This window comes from Squalius cephalus, assembly GCF_949319135.1.
Source record: "Squalius cephalus genome assembly, chromosome: 14".
Lineage (NCBI taxonomy): Eukaryota > Metazoa > Chordata > Actinopteri > Cypriniformes > Leuciscidae > Squalius > Squalius cephalus.
Genome location: NC_137135.1, coordinates 35217468 through 35234724, shown reverse-complemented (window position 1 = coordinate 35234724; position 17257 = coordinate 35217468). Strand labels below are relative to the sequence as shown.

Here is a 17257-nt window from a genome sequence, read left to right as displayed (position 1 = left end):
CTAGTCAGTAATGAGATAAAATCCTCATCAATGTCTAAATCTTCAAGTATACATACTAGTTGTACAAAGGGATATCATGTAGTGTTGAAATCATATAAATTAAAGCTACAATATGTAATTTTTATCACCACTAGGGGTCGCTAACCTCTTACAATAACAAAGGCGTCGGTTGATGACGCATAAGCGGAATTATGGAACTTGTCGTCATGCCGAAGGATCTAATAATGTTTATGGATGAGTGAATACACTGATGTTTTTAACATGACTGTGGAATGAAGCGGCGCGAGTGCTAATGAGAGACAGATCTCAGCGCCACACGCGAGTCTCGCGGACATAAAGGAATGAGGACATTTAATCCTACCGAACTAACTTACCCGCTAGTGCTGAATAACACTCACACAAAGCAGTTTATTAGACGAATGAAACTTGAGGTAACGCAGCGCTGCTTCACTTGCTCTACACTATCACACTAAACTGCATTTGAGTGTGTTAAAGTTATAATGTTATTCTGTGTGTTAGTTTGTCTGTATGAGACTAGCAGTGAGCGAGATCAACATTAGAATAACACACTGATCATATTCTAACATTTCATCATGTTGAGCTGTATAACACTGATTCGTTTTATGTACATTTGCGAGTCTCTGTCGAGTGGAAGTTAGCCGCGGACGCTAGCTCTCGGCATCTCGAAAACGCCACGCTGATATTGATCCTCATTTTAGTTCTCCTTTTGTCCCAAAGTCTGCTTGCCATGATCCATAATGTTTGAACGAAACAACAACAGCGTGAGCGTTCGCTAGACGTAACGCAGTTGTCCACGTCTGTCGCCATGGTTACTATGGGAATACTAGCGGAAACCAGGGATAACGCGGATATTACGTCATTGACAGGCGACACTGAACAGGGACGAGCCGTTATTTAAAACTGGAATTTCTCTGAAATTAAAAATCTTTGTGAACTTTTGGGATATTGTAAGTGCACAACTGCAGGAAATATATCACACTGTGCAAGTGATTTTTGGATATTACAAAAATCTTACATATTGTAGCTTTAAATATTGATTACAAGCATTTCCAATGTCGTGCATTACCTGCAACCCAGACCATGATCAGTATTTCTGTCCAGGAGAATTGTGTGGTCTTGACTCTGAAGATCTGGAGCGGGTAGTCAGTGACGGTGACGTTGGGAAGGGTCGTGATTCCCTCAAACCGATCGGACGCATTGAACACCAGCAGACACAGGAAGATGATGAAGGAGGCCGCATGAGCAACAAACTTCATAAAAGGACTGCGTAGTACTTTACCAAGCTGAGAAAACATGGAAAAGATCAACGGCAGATCAACAAAATATGTTTAATAACAAACACAGACTCACTACACTGAAAAAAATAGGGAAGGATTTACTTTTTGAAACTCAGAAATTGCTAGTGAATTTCACAAACAATTACAAGAAAACAGCAAGTAAAAACAAAAACAAAAAAAAAAGTGAAATTTTGAAGTAGAATGACTAAAACTAACTCCAATAAGCTTTTTTTAAATGTACAACTTAATAATGAAAAATATATTTTTTTTTACATTGTAGCTTTGCATGCATCTTAAACATGAGAATTTTAAACATGGCATATATAGCAACAAAAGTAACTTCAGAGTTGACAACTGCAGAGAAAATACTACTAACATAGAGTGGAAGGTAATGTAGGACCTGATTTCACCAAGAGCAACATGTTCCTGGATCAACATCTTCATTGATCCCAGAACAACATTCCAATCAACCAATCAGATTTGAGGAACAGGTTTACAGTTCATGTCAAGTTTAGGCTTACAACCAGGGTTAGGTGCTTCTATATCAGTGTTATTCACCTATCAATTCCAACTGATTTAGGGTAACTTATGGGTAGGGGTAGGTTTAGGGGTAAGGATATGGTTAGCACTACATTTTGTTGTTTCAGGATCCGCAAAACATGTTGACCCAGGAGCGTGTCTAACTCGGCAAATTCAGGATGAGATCAGGACGCTTCCCATTATTGACAATGCTCAACACCATTGGATCAAAGCTCTGTCAATGCTTTGGCAATGCAAAGCCTTTTTAGCAGGCTAATAAAGCTATGAATTAGCCTTTAATAATATTGTCTAAATATATATCCAAATGCAAAACCTAATACAAGTACAACAAACATACATGTAGCCTAACGTTACTCAGTTCAACGGATTTTATTATTATTATTATTTAACGTTAGCCAGTTGGCGAAGAGTTCTTTGAAACATTGATCTTCAGTAAACTAAGTAACTTTTTTACCTTAACCGAACAGCTTCGGAGTCATTGGAATAGTTATATGACTTTTTTCGGGTTGAATGGTGGTCGTCTCGCACCCCCCAAGCGCCTGTGAGCCGAAAAACCACCCTTGCAACTTTGGGCTGGCGTGATATCAGGTCTCGAGATGTAACGAATTGCTTTACGGCAAAAAAATCTGCTAAAATTCTGTCATTATTGCGCTCCCTCACGCTGTTTGAACCCGAATGAAGAAGACGTTTTAAAGAATGTCCCATCTGCTTTGCTGTCGTTGATCTATAGCCTCTGGTATCTGAGAGTCGCCAATGAGCTTTTCGACAGTGTTGTCAAATATCTATTCCGAAGCTGTGGGCGGAGCTCTATAGAGAAAAAGTGAGAATACAGCGAAGAAATTCCCGAAACTGCATAGTCCTGCTTTAACATCAAAAAAAGATAGGCCGTAAATCTTTATTTACTTATTTGCTGCTGGATCACATAGCTTGGGTATATAATATTCTCTACTGCATTTTCTCTTCTCTACGCTTATGCTTCTCTGTAATGGACAGTCTGTATTAATATTTGTGGGCATGATTGTCGGTGGTGGTGGTTATGTTTGAGGCCTATAATAAAAGTTACCTCTTAGTAGCGTGTGTGTGTGTGTGTGTGTGTGTGTGTGTGTGTGTGTGTGTGTGTGTGTGTGTGTGTGTGTGTGTGTGTGTAGCAGAGACAGCGGGTATCAGATAGCATGCATCAGAGAGAGCTTAAAGTGATATTGATGATGGTCTCAGGTCAGGTTGGGATCGGGCAGAAAAATTGCAGATGTTGTCGGGCCAGGGCTGGATTTCTTGGCCCGTGCAGGGCTCAAATACACAGCCCTGTTTATATAATGGGCTAAATAGCCATGGTATTACAGATGATATATGTGTGTGTGTGTGTGTGTGTGTGTGTGTGTGTGTGTGTGTGTGTGTGAAAGCGTCTTACCCTACTGCACGGGGCAAACCAGTACCCCACAGCTAGCAGGGGGAGTCCCAGTGCCACGACCAAAACCACCAGAAACTTCACGGGAATGGTTTGCTCCCGAAGACCAGACAGATTCTCATACCAGATCGTCAACAACTGCTGCTGACAGTTCGGATGAGCCACAAACTGAAGAAAGAGAGGCACATTTGTGGCATAATTAAAATTTACACTACTGTTCAAAAGTATGTCAGTATTTTTTTTATTAATGTTTTTATTTAGCAAAGATGCATTCAATTGATCAAACATTGATCAAACGTGACAGTAAAGACATTTATGATGTTACAAAAGAAACTTGATAAAACTCGGTCTATTAAACTTTCCATTCATCAAAGAATCCTGAAAAAAAGCATCATGTTTCCACAAAAATATGAAGCTGTTTTCAACATGATCATAAATGCATCAAATCATCACATTAGAATGATTTCTGAAGGATCATGTGACACTGAAGACTGGAGGTTTTTTTTAACGTTGGATTATGCAAACTGGTTAAAATTTGCTGTTTAACACTGCAAAAAATGTCTGTCTCGGCTATAAACACTGAAATATGTCCTTCTTTATCACTGTGAAGCTGCTTTGATACAATCTGTCTTGTAAAAAGCACTATATAAATAAAGGTGACTTGACTTGACTTTGAAACTATGGCTTTGCGTGTGATGATGGCGTCTTGCGAAGTTTGTTCGAGACGTCACCGTAGCAACAAACCATCGAGACATCCCAGCAGACGCATAACTCATCTGGAGCGGATGGCGCAGAAAAGGGTTCCGGTCATTATTATGTTATGTGGAATCACTGAAAAATTAACTTAGAGAGCATGCATTATTCCTGTCAGCAGGACGAACAGAAGGACAGTAAAGAGAGACTCTGGTCCTGATCTCAGTTATTCAGCAGATCTTTCTCCATTGATGGCCATTCAAAATGAGCTGTTTATATATATATACAGGTGCTGGTCATATAATTAGAATATCATCAAAAAGTTGATTTATTTCAGTAATTCCGTTAAAAAAGTGAAACTTGTATATTATATAGACTCATTACATGCAAAGTGAGATATCTCAAGCCTTTATTTGTTATAATTTTGATGATTATGGCTTACAGCTTATGAAACCCACAAAATCAAAATCTCAAAAAATTAGAATATTACATGAAATCACACAGTAATTGCACAGTGATACCATGGTCATTGAACCAGGTTTTGGTTCTTTTGGCAGTGTGGGCCGGTGCAAATCCTGCTGGAAAATGAAGGAAGCATGAAGTGCTCTGGAAATGTCCTGGTAGACGGCTGCGTTGACTCTGGATCTAATAAAGCACAGTGGACCAAAGTCCTCTTTTCTGATGAGAGCAAATTTTGCATCTCATTTGGAAACCAAGGTCCCAGAGTCTGGAGGAAGAATGGAGAGGCACACAATCCAAGATGCTTGAAGTCCAGTGTGAAGTTTCCACAGTCTGTGTTGGTTTGGGGAGCCATGTCATCGGCTGGTGTTGGTCCACTGTGCTGTCCACTCAACGCAGCCGTCTACCAGGACATTTCCAGAGCACTTCATGCTTCCTTCAGCAGACAAGCTTTATGGAGATGCTTCCTTCATTTTCCAGCAGGATTTGCACCGGCCCACACTGCCAAAAGAACCAAAACCTGCTTCAATGACCATGGTATCACTGTGTAATTACTGTGTGATTTCATGTAATATTCTAATTTTCTGAGATTTTGATTTTGTGGTTTTCACAAGCTGTAAGCCATAATCATCAAAATTATAACAAATAAAGGCTTGAGATATCTCACTTTGCATGTAATGAGTCTATATAATATACAAGTTTAACTTTTTTTATGGAATTACTGAAATAAATCAACTTTTTGATGATATTCTAATTATATGACCAGCACCTGTATATATATATATATATATATATATATATATATATATATATATATAACCGACATCATAGGATCATATTCTCCTTGATATTGGCTAATTTTGAGGCGGAGCAACTGTCAGGCACGTCCAAAAGTGAGTTTTAAATTTAGTAACTCGTAAACCCGTGCTGACTCGAGTTGTGAACTATTTCAGATGGTTAAGTCTGATTTGGTAAACTGGTTCAACCAGTTCACTAAAAATAACCGGGCTACGGTCTTCAATCGCCTACGTAGGTGAAATTTGTTTGACATTTCTAATGGTAAACTCAGCCATGTTGAAGACTGCAGTAATGTTTCTCACGGATGTTATGGCAGTCCACTCTGCTTATTGTTCCCACATGGAAAGAACCTATATGAGGATATATGCGCATATATGAAACCTATATGCAGTTTATATGCACATATAGACAAAACTGAGGTGCATATATGTGCATACACAGGCCATATAGGTCTCCTGTATTGCTTCTTTATATCCACATATAAGCCCTATATGTAAGATATGTCTCCTATATAGCTCATGGCAGGATCTGGTCATTTTGTAGATCATATCTCACTTTGGCAACTGACATACATGATGCCTAGCTCAGATAGGCACATCTATCAATTCGAAGCTCACGGAGCTGAGAAGATCAAAAAGATAATTTGTTTTGTTTTTTTTTCAGTTTTTTGTCTTATTTTTGTTCTTGTACTATTTGATTGTTCTTAAGTAAATAAATAATGTATTTTTGTTCTTGTACTATTTGATTGTTCTTAAGTAAATAAATAATGTAAATTTCTACATTTTGGGCTTTTATTTATGTTGCCTATAGCTATGGATTTTAATAATTTTACTAATATATAGGTAAACATATAGGTGCATATATAGATGAACATATAGGTGCATATATACGTGCAAATATGCACACATATATACGTGCATATATGTACCTATATAGGTACATGTATGCACGTATATATGTACACATATATGTACATATGTGTGCATATATGTACATATAATATAGGAAAACGGCCAATTTTATATATGTCACATATATTAAAAACCTATATCAAAACCTATATTAAAACATATATGTTTATATAGGTTCTTTCCATGTGGGTTTTTCGAGAATGTTGCACTCCTGTTTGTCATTGTGCACGAAACTTCACACCAATAAATCATCAGAAATATTGCTGACTTGTGACTTGCTGACTCATGCGCAGCGCGCCCTCTTTACATTCGTCCTAATGCCTGTTAGTGGTCCGTGGATTTGCCTATATTTGGCGTTTAAAATGGAAACGTCTTTAGACATGGAAAATCGATTTTACAATCGATTCAATGAACACTTATGTCTCAAAAATCGAACAGGATTTTTTCACAAAAGTGACAGCCCTACTGTGTATCAATTAGAAGTAGCAAGTCCACACTTGCATTAATCAACAGCAGCAGCAAGACCAAATCCATTAACCATAGCCATAGTCGATAACATGCTAAAACTATTCAGAGGTGTCAATGATTGAAATATAATTCATAAAAAAATACAACAGTACCTCAACGATACTAAAATAGCACTACTTATTACAGTATATGTTTTAGAGGCTCTTAAAAGCATGACATTTTTTTGACATGTCATGTTTTTGACATAACAGCTCAGGATAGTAATATAATATAGTATATGTTTTAGAGGCTCTTAAAATATATAGTCATATAATATCAGCAAATGACATTGTGCCGATTACATTTTTAGTCAGAATGCACTCTGTCCATCCGTTTAAAGATCGTTTTGAAGCATAGAGTGTGTGGTTGAAGTTAGTAAAATGGCTGAAATCATTCACAGATTTTTAAAGATGCCTGTTATGAGAAGTTTATTTTAGTTATTTCAAACAAAGTTCAATAAAACTACCTCCATTCCACCCCAGGTGTGCAATCCAACATGTGTTTTCTGGGCCAAGTACACACACGTACACACACACCGCCACTTCCCGTGTGTCGGACGGTCTGTATTAAGGTAGTAGGTTAATTAACTTCAATCCCCAGAGAAAAACAGGTGTTAATTTCACGGCTGTCCTATAAAACCCTTCCTGCCATAAATTATGAGGCTCAGAATAAATGACTTGAAAGTACATCCACATAATTAAATGAAAGAATGAACTCAGGACGAAAGAACGGCTATGAATAACAGGCCACAATTATATTACTGAGAAGAGGACAGAAAACTGAAAGACTGAAAACGGGGACAATCAGTTTTTAATGCATTCGGTTTCATTTAAACAGTATTTAGCATATTCATAACTATTCATGCTGTAAAAACAACAATATTACAATAATATTACCATGGAAGTACCATGTAGCATCTAAACTGCCTATATAATGTAAATTATATTTCACATTATTAATCCTTTTGCATTATTAATCCTTTTTAGCTGTCATGTATATGTATATACTAGAGCTGTCAAATTATAAAAATAAAAGAAAACGTAACATTTTAAAGCTAATTAATTACTAAATGTGGCAATGAAATCACACATTAAATTTGGCTGAGAAATGACCCTCAAATGATCGTTTAAAGTCATTATTGTGTTAAATGAGAAAAGCATCAAATAGACATTACAAAAAGTAGCTTTAAAAAGTATTTTAAAGTAGCTAAAATATTTTATTTGATTCAACATAGAATTTATTACACATAAACTCTTATGTAGTAAATTATGACAGAGTTTTTGGGTGAACTATACCTTTAATAGGTTTTTTTATTAATATGGATTTTTTTTAATAAAATGATAGGCCTACTCTAAATAAGAAACTACAACTGCCAGTAGGTGGCGGTAAATGTCTAAATGAGTAAGTCATTGAATCATTCATTCATTGAAATCATTCAAATGGCTGATTCATTCAGGAATTAAAGTAAATGGCTCTCTTAATGAATGAATCCTTGAATCATTGATTCACCCGATTGATTCACTCGAACAGCAGATTCATTCAGGAATGAAGTAAATGCCTCTCTTTATGAATGGATCTTTGAATCATTGGTTCACCCGATTCGTTCAAAACGCGAATTCATTCAGAAACTCCAATGTGCGTTGCTCGGAGAAGCACAGTCACTCTACTATGGCTTTTTAGGTAACAAAAACAGACAATATTGTGTCTAAAATATAACACAATATTAACTTCTTATTGAACTGATGTATAAAATCAGTGTCACATTTGTACTCGTGCCATTCGGGGGAAAAATTTGCACTTGTGTGTGATATTGCGCTCGTTACTCGTGTGATATTGCTTAACTATATCATATGATATAAATACGAGACAAAAACTCATTCAGGGACATTTTAACATGTTATATTTTCACAATAATTTGTTCTAGTATATTGTTGTACCATTCAATCAAACAGCACCACACTAAACGCTGGCACTCGGCCTAAATAACTGAGACAAAATAGTTTAAATCCCATAAGAAGAATCACCAGACATTAGTGTAATTCACTAAACGATAAGATCATCAGCGTAGAGTCTGCGGCCTGTGGCGCTGCTTTCACTCCAGTCATTTGTAAAAAGACGGCCTAGAGCTACAGCGAGAACCAGACTTTCCCATCTGACTCTCTGGAGTGAGTGAGTGTGTGTGGCCTGAAGGGACAAACCGGCTCATTACAACACAATATCACTGTCAAAACATCTCTTTCCACCCACAATCATCTTTCTACACCTTTAGAGATGGCTGATGGCTGTTAAAGTCTATGGGCGCTATCATACACCCAGTGCAATGCAGCGCCAGGCGCGACGCAAGTGTGTTTTGCTAGTTCCAGCCCGACGCAGTTATGATTTTCACATTGTTTAAATAGCAAATGCATTTGCGCCTATTTGTGCACCCATGGGCTGCTGGTCTGAGAACGAGTGTGTGTTCTGGCGTATTGTTGGAGCGTTGCTATTTTGAGGAACTGAAATAGACTGAGCCATTGACCGACTGAACCCTGCTCTAAAGTCAATGGCGCATTATATTTTTGTTATTTAAAGAGCGTGTTAGTAATGTACGCCAATAGGCGGGTCCACAACGCGCGTACACTTTTAAAAGATTATTATTGTGAACATAAAGATATGGTGGAATCCGGTTTGACGCGTAAATGGTCTGCTTATGCTTTAACCTCACACACACACACACGATCAGATTCGTTTGCTCTCTGGAGAAACGTTCAGTCTTTCCGCTTGCAAATTCCTCCACGTAAATAGTGAATCCGCCATGGCGTGAGCACAATTGGCTTTTAAAGGGAATGGGAGATGAGACTCTGATTGGTTTATTACGCATAACGCCCATAACACAACCATTACTCATTAAGAAAATAGTGACAAAACACACACATAACTCATCAAGAGAATAGGGACGACCCTTTTAGACCGTTTTTCCTGTCGTTAAACTAGCAAAAGTGGATTCTAACACTCCCTAAGTGCACTTGCACCGTGCGCTTTAGACCATGCGCTTAGATCATTAAAATAGGGCCCTGTGTGTCTGAGACAGCGCTGGTGTAAGTACTAAAGTTTCGTGCTAAGACGACAGATCCCCCCCCCCCCACCCAGCGAGAGAGATTAATGCTTGTTTTCTAAAACCTCAAACATTTAACTGCTACTGCTGTTTCCTGAATAATATTACAGTAAAGCCATGAAGCACGTGTTTCATTTCAGTACATGATTCACTGTCTCTCCTGGGATGTGTGCGTGAGGAAATAAGATGCGTTGGTCTCGTGAAAAGCAGCCGTTGAGGTTTGACGTTTCTTCGGATGAGTAAATGCTACTTGGAGCGAATCCAAACAACCTTGAAAATGTTCCTGAGGTTTTGCCTTCCTCTCGGGTTACACTCACATAAAAATGGATTTCTCAACAGCCTGGCAAAGGTCCAATCTGATTGGCTGTGAATCAAGGCGGACGGGTTTCTATCGGCCTGCTGGGTAACGCCGAATCCCTCACCATGCAATCGCTGAAACTGCACCAGAGAGGCACATTATATCCGCAAGACGAACTAAAGCGGCAGGAACAGTTTCTGGCTCTCATGCGGCGCACGTCACTTCTGTACCTCGTACTAAAATAAAGTTATTTTTACAATTATTTAGACACAAACCACTGAACTGCACAACCACTGAAACCTCTTAATGCTCAACATAAGATAAAAATCAATATAATAACTGAGTATCAAATCATCATATTAGAGTGATTTCTGAAGGATCATGTGACACTGAAGACTGGAGTAATGATGCTGAAAATTCAGCTTTGATCACAGGAGTAAATTATATTTTAAAGTATATTTAAATAGAAAAGCATTATTTTAAATTGTAGTAATATTTCACAGTGTTATTTTCTGTATTTTTGATCAAATAAATGCAGCCTTGGTGAGCAGAAGAGACTTTAAAAAGCATTAAAAATAGTAATGTTTTCAAACTTATATATATATGAAGAGTTCAGATGCAAAAGCCTCTAAGTGCAATCAGAAATTTTCTTCTAGAATGATCATTTTTAACAATCTCGTATATTTAAGTTCAGTAATTTCACTTAAATGACAATGAATAGGTAATTTTCATTGGCATTTAAGTGAAATTACTGAACTTAAATGTACAAGCTTTATAAAAATGATCATTCTAGAAGAAAATTTCTGATGGCACTTTAGAGGCTTTTGCATCTGAACTCTTCATATATATATATATATACAGTAAAACTATAAATCCCCTAATTTAAATTCTATTTTATTCTTATTTGTTATTGTGACATTCAATCATGCCAATAAAATGCCACTTTAAATAGAACTGATTTTAACAAATAAATTGCATGACTTCCTTTTAGAGCTTTGTAAACTATACAATAATTATTAAAATATTTCTCTTTTTTTGATTCACACTGTTCTTTTTATAACCCAGCACACCAGAAAGAAGTAAAATAAGAATAAAATCAGTGCAAAAAGATCATAGTTATTGCAAATAATCACATTCAGAATAACTGTAACTGTGCATTGAGCTTTGCTTTCTGTGTTAAAATCGATTGCAGATTTAATTAGTAACTTTACACGTCCCTTTAGTGGGCGGAATACTATAAAATACCATTTCAACTATTTAAAGAAATGTTAAAAGTAAGTTAGTAGCATGCTTTTTAAAATTGAAGAAATTTGAAGAACTTAATGATTGCCATATGATTCACCCAATCGAGTATTTATTTTTTAAAGTGACAATACAACCAGCCAGCAGAGCCATTCTCATTGAAAGTAAGCAATCGCTTCATGACTTTTAATTTAACACTTCTCAGGCATGAAGCGACCACTGAAGTAATCATCGTAATGCGGACGGCTGACTCTGAACTCATTTCCTAACGCGAGCCGGAGCCTCACGCACTCCTCGTCCTCACACACTCCTCGTCCTCCTGGGAGCGTTTAGGGCTCTTGAAATCTCATCTTTAAATGACACTTTATGTCAGGCTGGCTGGGTGCTGACGCGTGCTGCTGTTAGCCTGATTAACACTTCATCCAATCACGTCCCGGAGAGTGTGTGTTAGCCTGTTTGGAGGAGTGGACGACATGTGTGTGTGTCCGGTGATTAAACAAAACTAAGTCGGCACAGAGGATTAGTCACACTTCCACAATAAAACACATGTGATTAAAGTGTCCCTCTTTATCTACTTCTCGTCATTACATTCTCAGTGAATTTCAGACATCCTTCACCCAGGATTCCAGGGAAGGTTAATTGTGTCCTCGGAAGAAACTAGAGACCGATAAATCAAAGCAGCTTTGACAAACGCCAATCCTCGCCCTTCCTAAATAATGTTTCAGCAGCTTTTCATTAACACGTAGGCTATTACAAGGTTATTTTATAAATGCATATTGAGGTTAACAATCTGCAGCAATGCATACTGTGGTTATATGATGAAATATGATGTGTTATTATGAAAGCATGAGATTTACCCAATTATGCAACATTATATTTATATATATATATTTTTTTGTGTGTGTGCATTGATGAACTTTGAATACACATAAGGGTTCTGGAGCAAAATAAATTCAACACAATTGTTTTCCTGTTAAAAAACCCCCATCTAAACATCCTTAAAAGTGAAGTGTAATCTCAGCATCATTATATTTGCTGTCAGCATTTTTTTGTGCATTGATGAACATTGAATGCACATATGGCAGCAAAAAATAATTAAATACATAAAAATGTGGATGTTTTTAAAATAAGTCTCTTCTGCTCACCAAGACTGCATTTATTTGATTAAAAATACAGTAAAAATATAGTGAAATATTATTAAAACTTAACAAAACCTGTGAATATATATTAAAATGTAATTTATTCCTGTGATCAAAGCTGAATTTTCAGCATCATTACTCCAGTCTTCAGTGTCACATGATCCTTCAGAAATCACTCTAATATGATGATTTGATGCTCAATTATTATCAGTTATTATTAGTACTTGGTTCTTATTACTACCAATGTTAGAAACAGTTTTGCCGCTTCATATTTTTGTGGAAACCATGATACTTTTTTTTCAGAATTCTTTAATGAATGGAAAATTAAAAAAGAATAGCATCTTTATAAATATATTTAATGTCACTTTTGATAAATTTAATGTGTTCACATTTTTATATCGCCCCCAAACTTTCATTTTTAGCATTGATAATAATCATAAATGTTTCTTGATCATCAAATCATCATATTAGATTGATTTCTGAAAGATCATGTGATCAGGTAAACTGTCTTTTTTTGAGAATATTTGGAAACCTTTTATATCAGTTACTTCAAACTATGATTTTAGTAATATAATGAATGAGGTAGAAGGAGATAAAATAGCTTGATTCCCAACATTTTCTTCCTACTAAACCATTAATCATTTATTAATTTACTGGTTTTCCTAAATTACCCCTTTTTACATCATAATTTGCTTCTCTTGTATACATGAGTATTTCCAACTCTTGTTAATGTATAGGTAACTGAATTGACCTGTGCCTGTGTTTTTTTATTTATTATTATTGTTAATTTTTTATAATTTTTATTAATATTATGTAAAAGAGATATTTTACTTAATATTGTTGTAATAAGCTGCCATAATTGTGTTACATCTCATAAAAAGTGTTAAATAAAAAAAGGTGTAGTGTTGCCTATGAATAGGCATGATGATACGGACACTTGCCTTCTTGACCTCGTATTTAATGGCCAGTTTGACTCGACTGAGCAGTGAGCGATGATGCTGGCCTTCCTCGAGCTCGGCCGATATATCTCCGTTCAGGATGGCCTCGACCTCCTCGGTGTCTCGGCACAGATCCAGAACGCCAACCACAAAGTCTTTACACTGCATAGACAGCTTTCTGTAGTCGTTCTGTGGAGAAGCAGAGAAAGAGCAGATCAGTTGTTTAGAAGAGTCCTATTATAACCTTTTACAAAGTCTATTGTTTTTGGGCTCTGAACAGGTTTTCCTGCTTGAATGTTGATTATTTTCCTCATATTCTCCATTGTTGCAGCTCGTCTCTTCCCAGTCTGTCAGTAACGCTCTGGAGTGTGCTTCCCGTACAGCGACGTAACTCGCTGCTTCACTACTATAGTACGATGCATCTTTAACTAGTGAGTCACGACTGTTTCCCGAAACCATATTGTCGCAAATTGGTCGTTGATCCATGTTGGTTAATGACGTCACGCATGTGTGGAGTAATAATTTCTTTTAATGAATCTGTTTGTGATCGAATTAATGCTAGATGTTTTGCTATAAATAACAGACATGACATCTGAGGACTATTTATCATTTTTCTCAGTTATTTTGCTTTATTTAAAGATTTAATCATAGCCTCATTCTCACGTACACACATGCACACTCTTCAAAAATGGTGCTTTAAATCTCTTGACAAACTATAAGACGTAAATGACATTTGTATGTATTCTAAATAAAAGATACAGATTGTACTGAATGTCAGCTTGCTTATTTTTCTCCAGATCAGGATTTATTGAGTCCACATGTCATGCATGTCATGCCCTCCTGCTGAAAAGCACACTGTGCTCTGATTGGTCGGCTGGAGCAGTGTGTTGTGATTGGTCGAGCGCTTCGAGTGTGTTTGGGAAATGTCCCGCCCCTTCCCATAACCGCCAGTTTAACACACTACTAACTAACTCAACCAGGTCCCGCCCCTTTATTCTGCGCATGAATTATTATAATGAGGAATATTGTGACGTGCTCGTTCCCGGAAGAAACTCAAGACTACAATGGAGGTGTTTCAGGAGTTCAGAAACACTGACACTGATATAGAGAAGAACTGTGTGACTTTCAGAGATTTTTCATGATCAAACTGCAACATTACACACTGAAGAAAGATGAACATGAGAAGAAAGCAGAATAGCTCCTCTTTAAATGAATTCACCGTCCACAGGGGCCTTTCGGTTGAAAAGGCTGTCAGACTCAAACAACCACTGCAACATCCGACTCAAGGGCTTCAACAGGAGATACATGTCAGAATCAATCAAAGTTCAAACATGGTGCAAAAAAAAAAAAAGTTATAGTTCTCTTGGAAAAAGAAAGAAAGAAATGTTCTGATCAACAAAATTTTTCCAAGACTTGCAATTTTTTTCAAAGGGAACATGGTTCAGTTTGTGATTGTGATCACACTACAATTGTCATTGGTTGTGGCTAAATTAAGGCGAGACACTACAGGTGAATAGGGTAACATTTTAAAATAATAGATATCACCATGAAACTTCCTCAGGTGATTACTTACACAAGTATATAAAAAAAATGTATTACAAGTTTTAGAAATTTGTATGTTTAATTATGCAAATTAGGCATTATCTCATTAAATATGCACGATTTTGCATATATTTTCGGTAGATAGATCTGAACATATGATAAAGCCAGGTGCAAAATCCTTTTTTCATTTTGTTTACACACAAGATGAAAAAAAAAACAATTCAGAGGGATTTTAGGATATATGCTCTCATTACCTAGGAAATCAAAATATACTGTGTCCATAGCCTTAAAAAAAAATTTCGCTATATTTTTTTTGATTAAAATGTCTCATAAATCAGGCCAGGAATGATTTATTAACAAATCCCTCTGAAAATATCTCCAGAATACTGCTAAGTGTATAACTGGAGAGTTTGCTGTACATTGGTGCTACATAAGCTGAGATGTCTGTATTGGAGAATGACAAAAAACTCATTTTGAGAAAACGGCAGTTAAAGGGGTGGTATAATGCCCTTTTCACAAGATGTAAAATAAGTCTCTGATGTCCTCAGAGTGTGTGTGTGAAGTTTTAGCTCAAAATACCCCACAGATATTTTTATATAGCATGTTAAAATTGTCACTTTTTGAGGGTGAGCAAAAACGCACCGTTATTTGGTAAATTTCCTACCTTAAATATATAAAAAATAATAATTTGTGAGTGAATGCAGCACAATCGCGAACATAAATGAACAACTTTAAAGGAGATTTTCTCAATGTTTCGATTTTCTTGCACCCTCAGATTCCAGATTTACAATAGTCGTATCTCGAACAAATATTGTCCTATCCTAAGAAACCATATATCAATGAAACACTTATGTATTCAGCTTCCAGATGATGTATAAATCTCAATATTAAAAAAATGACCCTTGTGACTGGTTTTGTGGTCCAGGGTCACATATGAGTGTGATCTCCCAGCATGCACTGCTGCTGAGGTTCTGTTTAAAACATGACATGCTGTGTGTTTTATTGTTCTCTGTGGGATTCATTTTACCTTCTCACACCACCAGGACGACAACAAACCTCTTATCAGCATGAGGAAAGCAATATAACTGACCATATGTTGAACCCAGACATCATGACGTAATCAAAGTGGGTATGATGAGTGTACAACAGCTGCGAAAATGTGACATTTATTTGCTCAATACAGGACAGAAGGTAAAGGTGTACAGTACACCAAGAGCTAAAGCAATATTTGGGTGAATCTCACAAAAGAACATATCCAAAGTCACCAAATCAAAAGAAATAAACATATAAAATATACAGAAATCTTATAATTCAATAAATAATCATAAATTAATTCTGAATTCTCATTACTGTAATGCATTCAGATGTTTTACTTTTCATTTGATTGATCTGCATAATGTTGTACCACCTTTAAATATATTAACATCACAAATTAATACTTGAAAAGTCACACAAGATAATTTTCGAACATTTGTACTGTATTACGGTAATGAGATTTGCTTACAAATAGTATCAATTTTCTTCATGCAAAATATATCATTTTTCATTTCTTTTGAATTTTGACCTGTTCTAGACAGGCTTTGTGAGATTCACACATGAATGCATTATTATTTATCTATCTATCAGTGTTTTTTGTGAATCGGTTAACATTGAATACACACATGAGATCTGCAGCAGAATAACATACGGCATAATTCATAATTCTGTCTGAAATAGAAGCTCTTGTACTGATACAGAGCTGAAGAGAGAGCTCGAAGTGAATCTCTGGCTCGGCACTGATCGAAATCTACAGTGATTCAATTGTCCAGACTGACAGACAGACAAGCAGATACGCTGACAGACAGTCTAACCTTGACATAAAAGCTGAATCAGCAAGCATGAGTCACATTTACTGTTAGTCTGAGTTAGTGAATGTAGTCAAACATATTTACCAGAGTGAAGCCATTGTGCTGCGATGTCTCTTTATTACGGTTCTTTTTATCCTGTCGATGGCGGCAGCACACACACAAACATACACACACGCAACAGAAGTTAAAATGCTGTTAAAATGGAGAGAGAGTTTGGGATGGAGAAGGAAATTCATGTTTAACACAACAAAATGCAGTTGGAGAAAGAGTGGCCACGTTCACACAGGTTCATTATGACTCAGTTCAGTGAGGGAGTCATTTGTCATCTCTGAACGATTCACTGAATCTGATTCGATTCGAGATCTGTTTGACTGATTCATCAAAGACAACTCAAAAGAGTCATATGTTTACGAATCGGACATCACGGTAAAACATTAATATCTAAAAATTAAATAAAAGTTACTCGAATGTATTTAGTGTCATTCGTCTGTTGCGCAACAAAAATAAATGGTTTACAGGCGCAGGGTTAGAATTTCATGCGTATTT

The 17257-nt window shown here is 36.5% G+C and overlaps 1 protein-coding gene across 2 annotated transcripts in view; it reads right to left on the bottom strand.

Annotated features, from left to right (window-relative positions):
- The window catches only part of trpc3 (transient receptor potential cation channel, subfamily C, member 3), a 54416-nt gene that overhangs the window by 27732 nt on the left and 9427 nt on the right, over positions 1-17257 (bottom strand). For both annotated transcript variants that reach the window (XM_079892135.1, XM_079892136.1), the window contains exons 3-6: positions 16796-16846; positions 13326-13511; positions 3247-3411; positions 1088-1304 (exon numbers count right to left, since the gene is read on the bottom strand). In XM_079892135.1, the coding sequence (XP_079748261.1) occupies positions 1088-1304; positions 3247-3411; positions 13326-13511; positions 16796-16846 (619 nt within the window). The remainder of the gene's footprint in view (positions 1-1087; positions 1305-3246; positions 3412-13325; positions 13512-16795; positions 16847-17257) is intronic.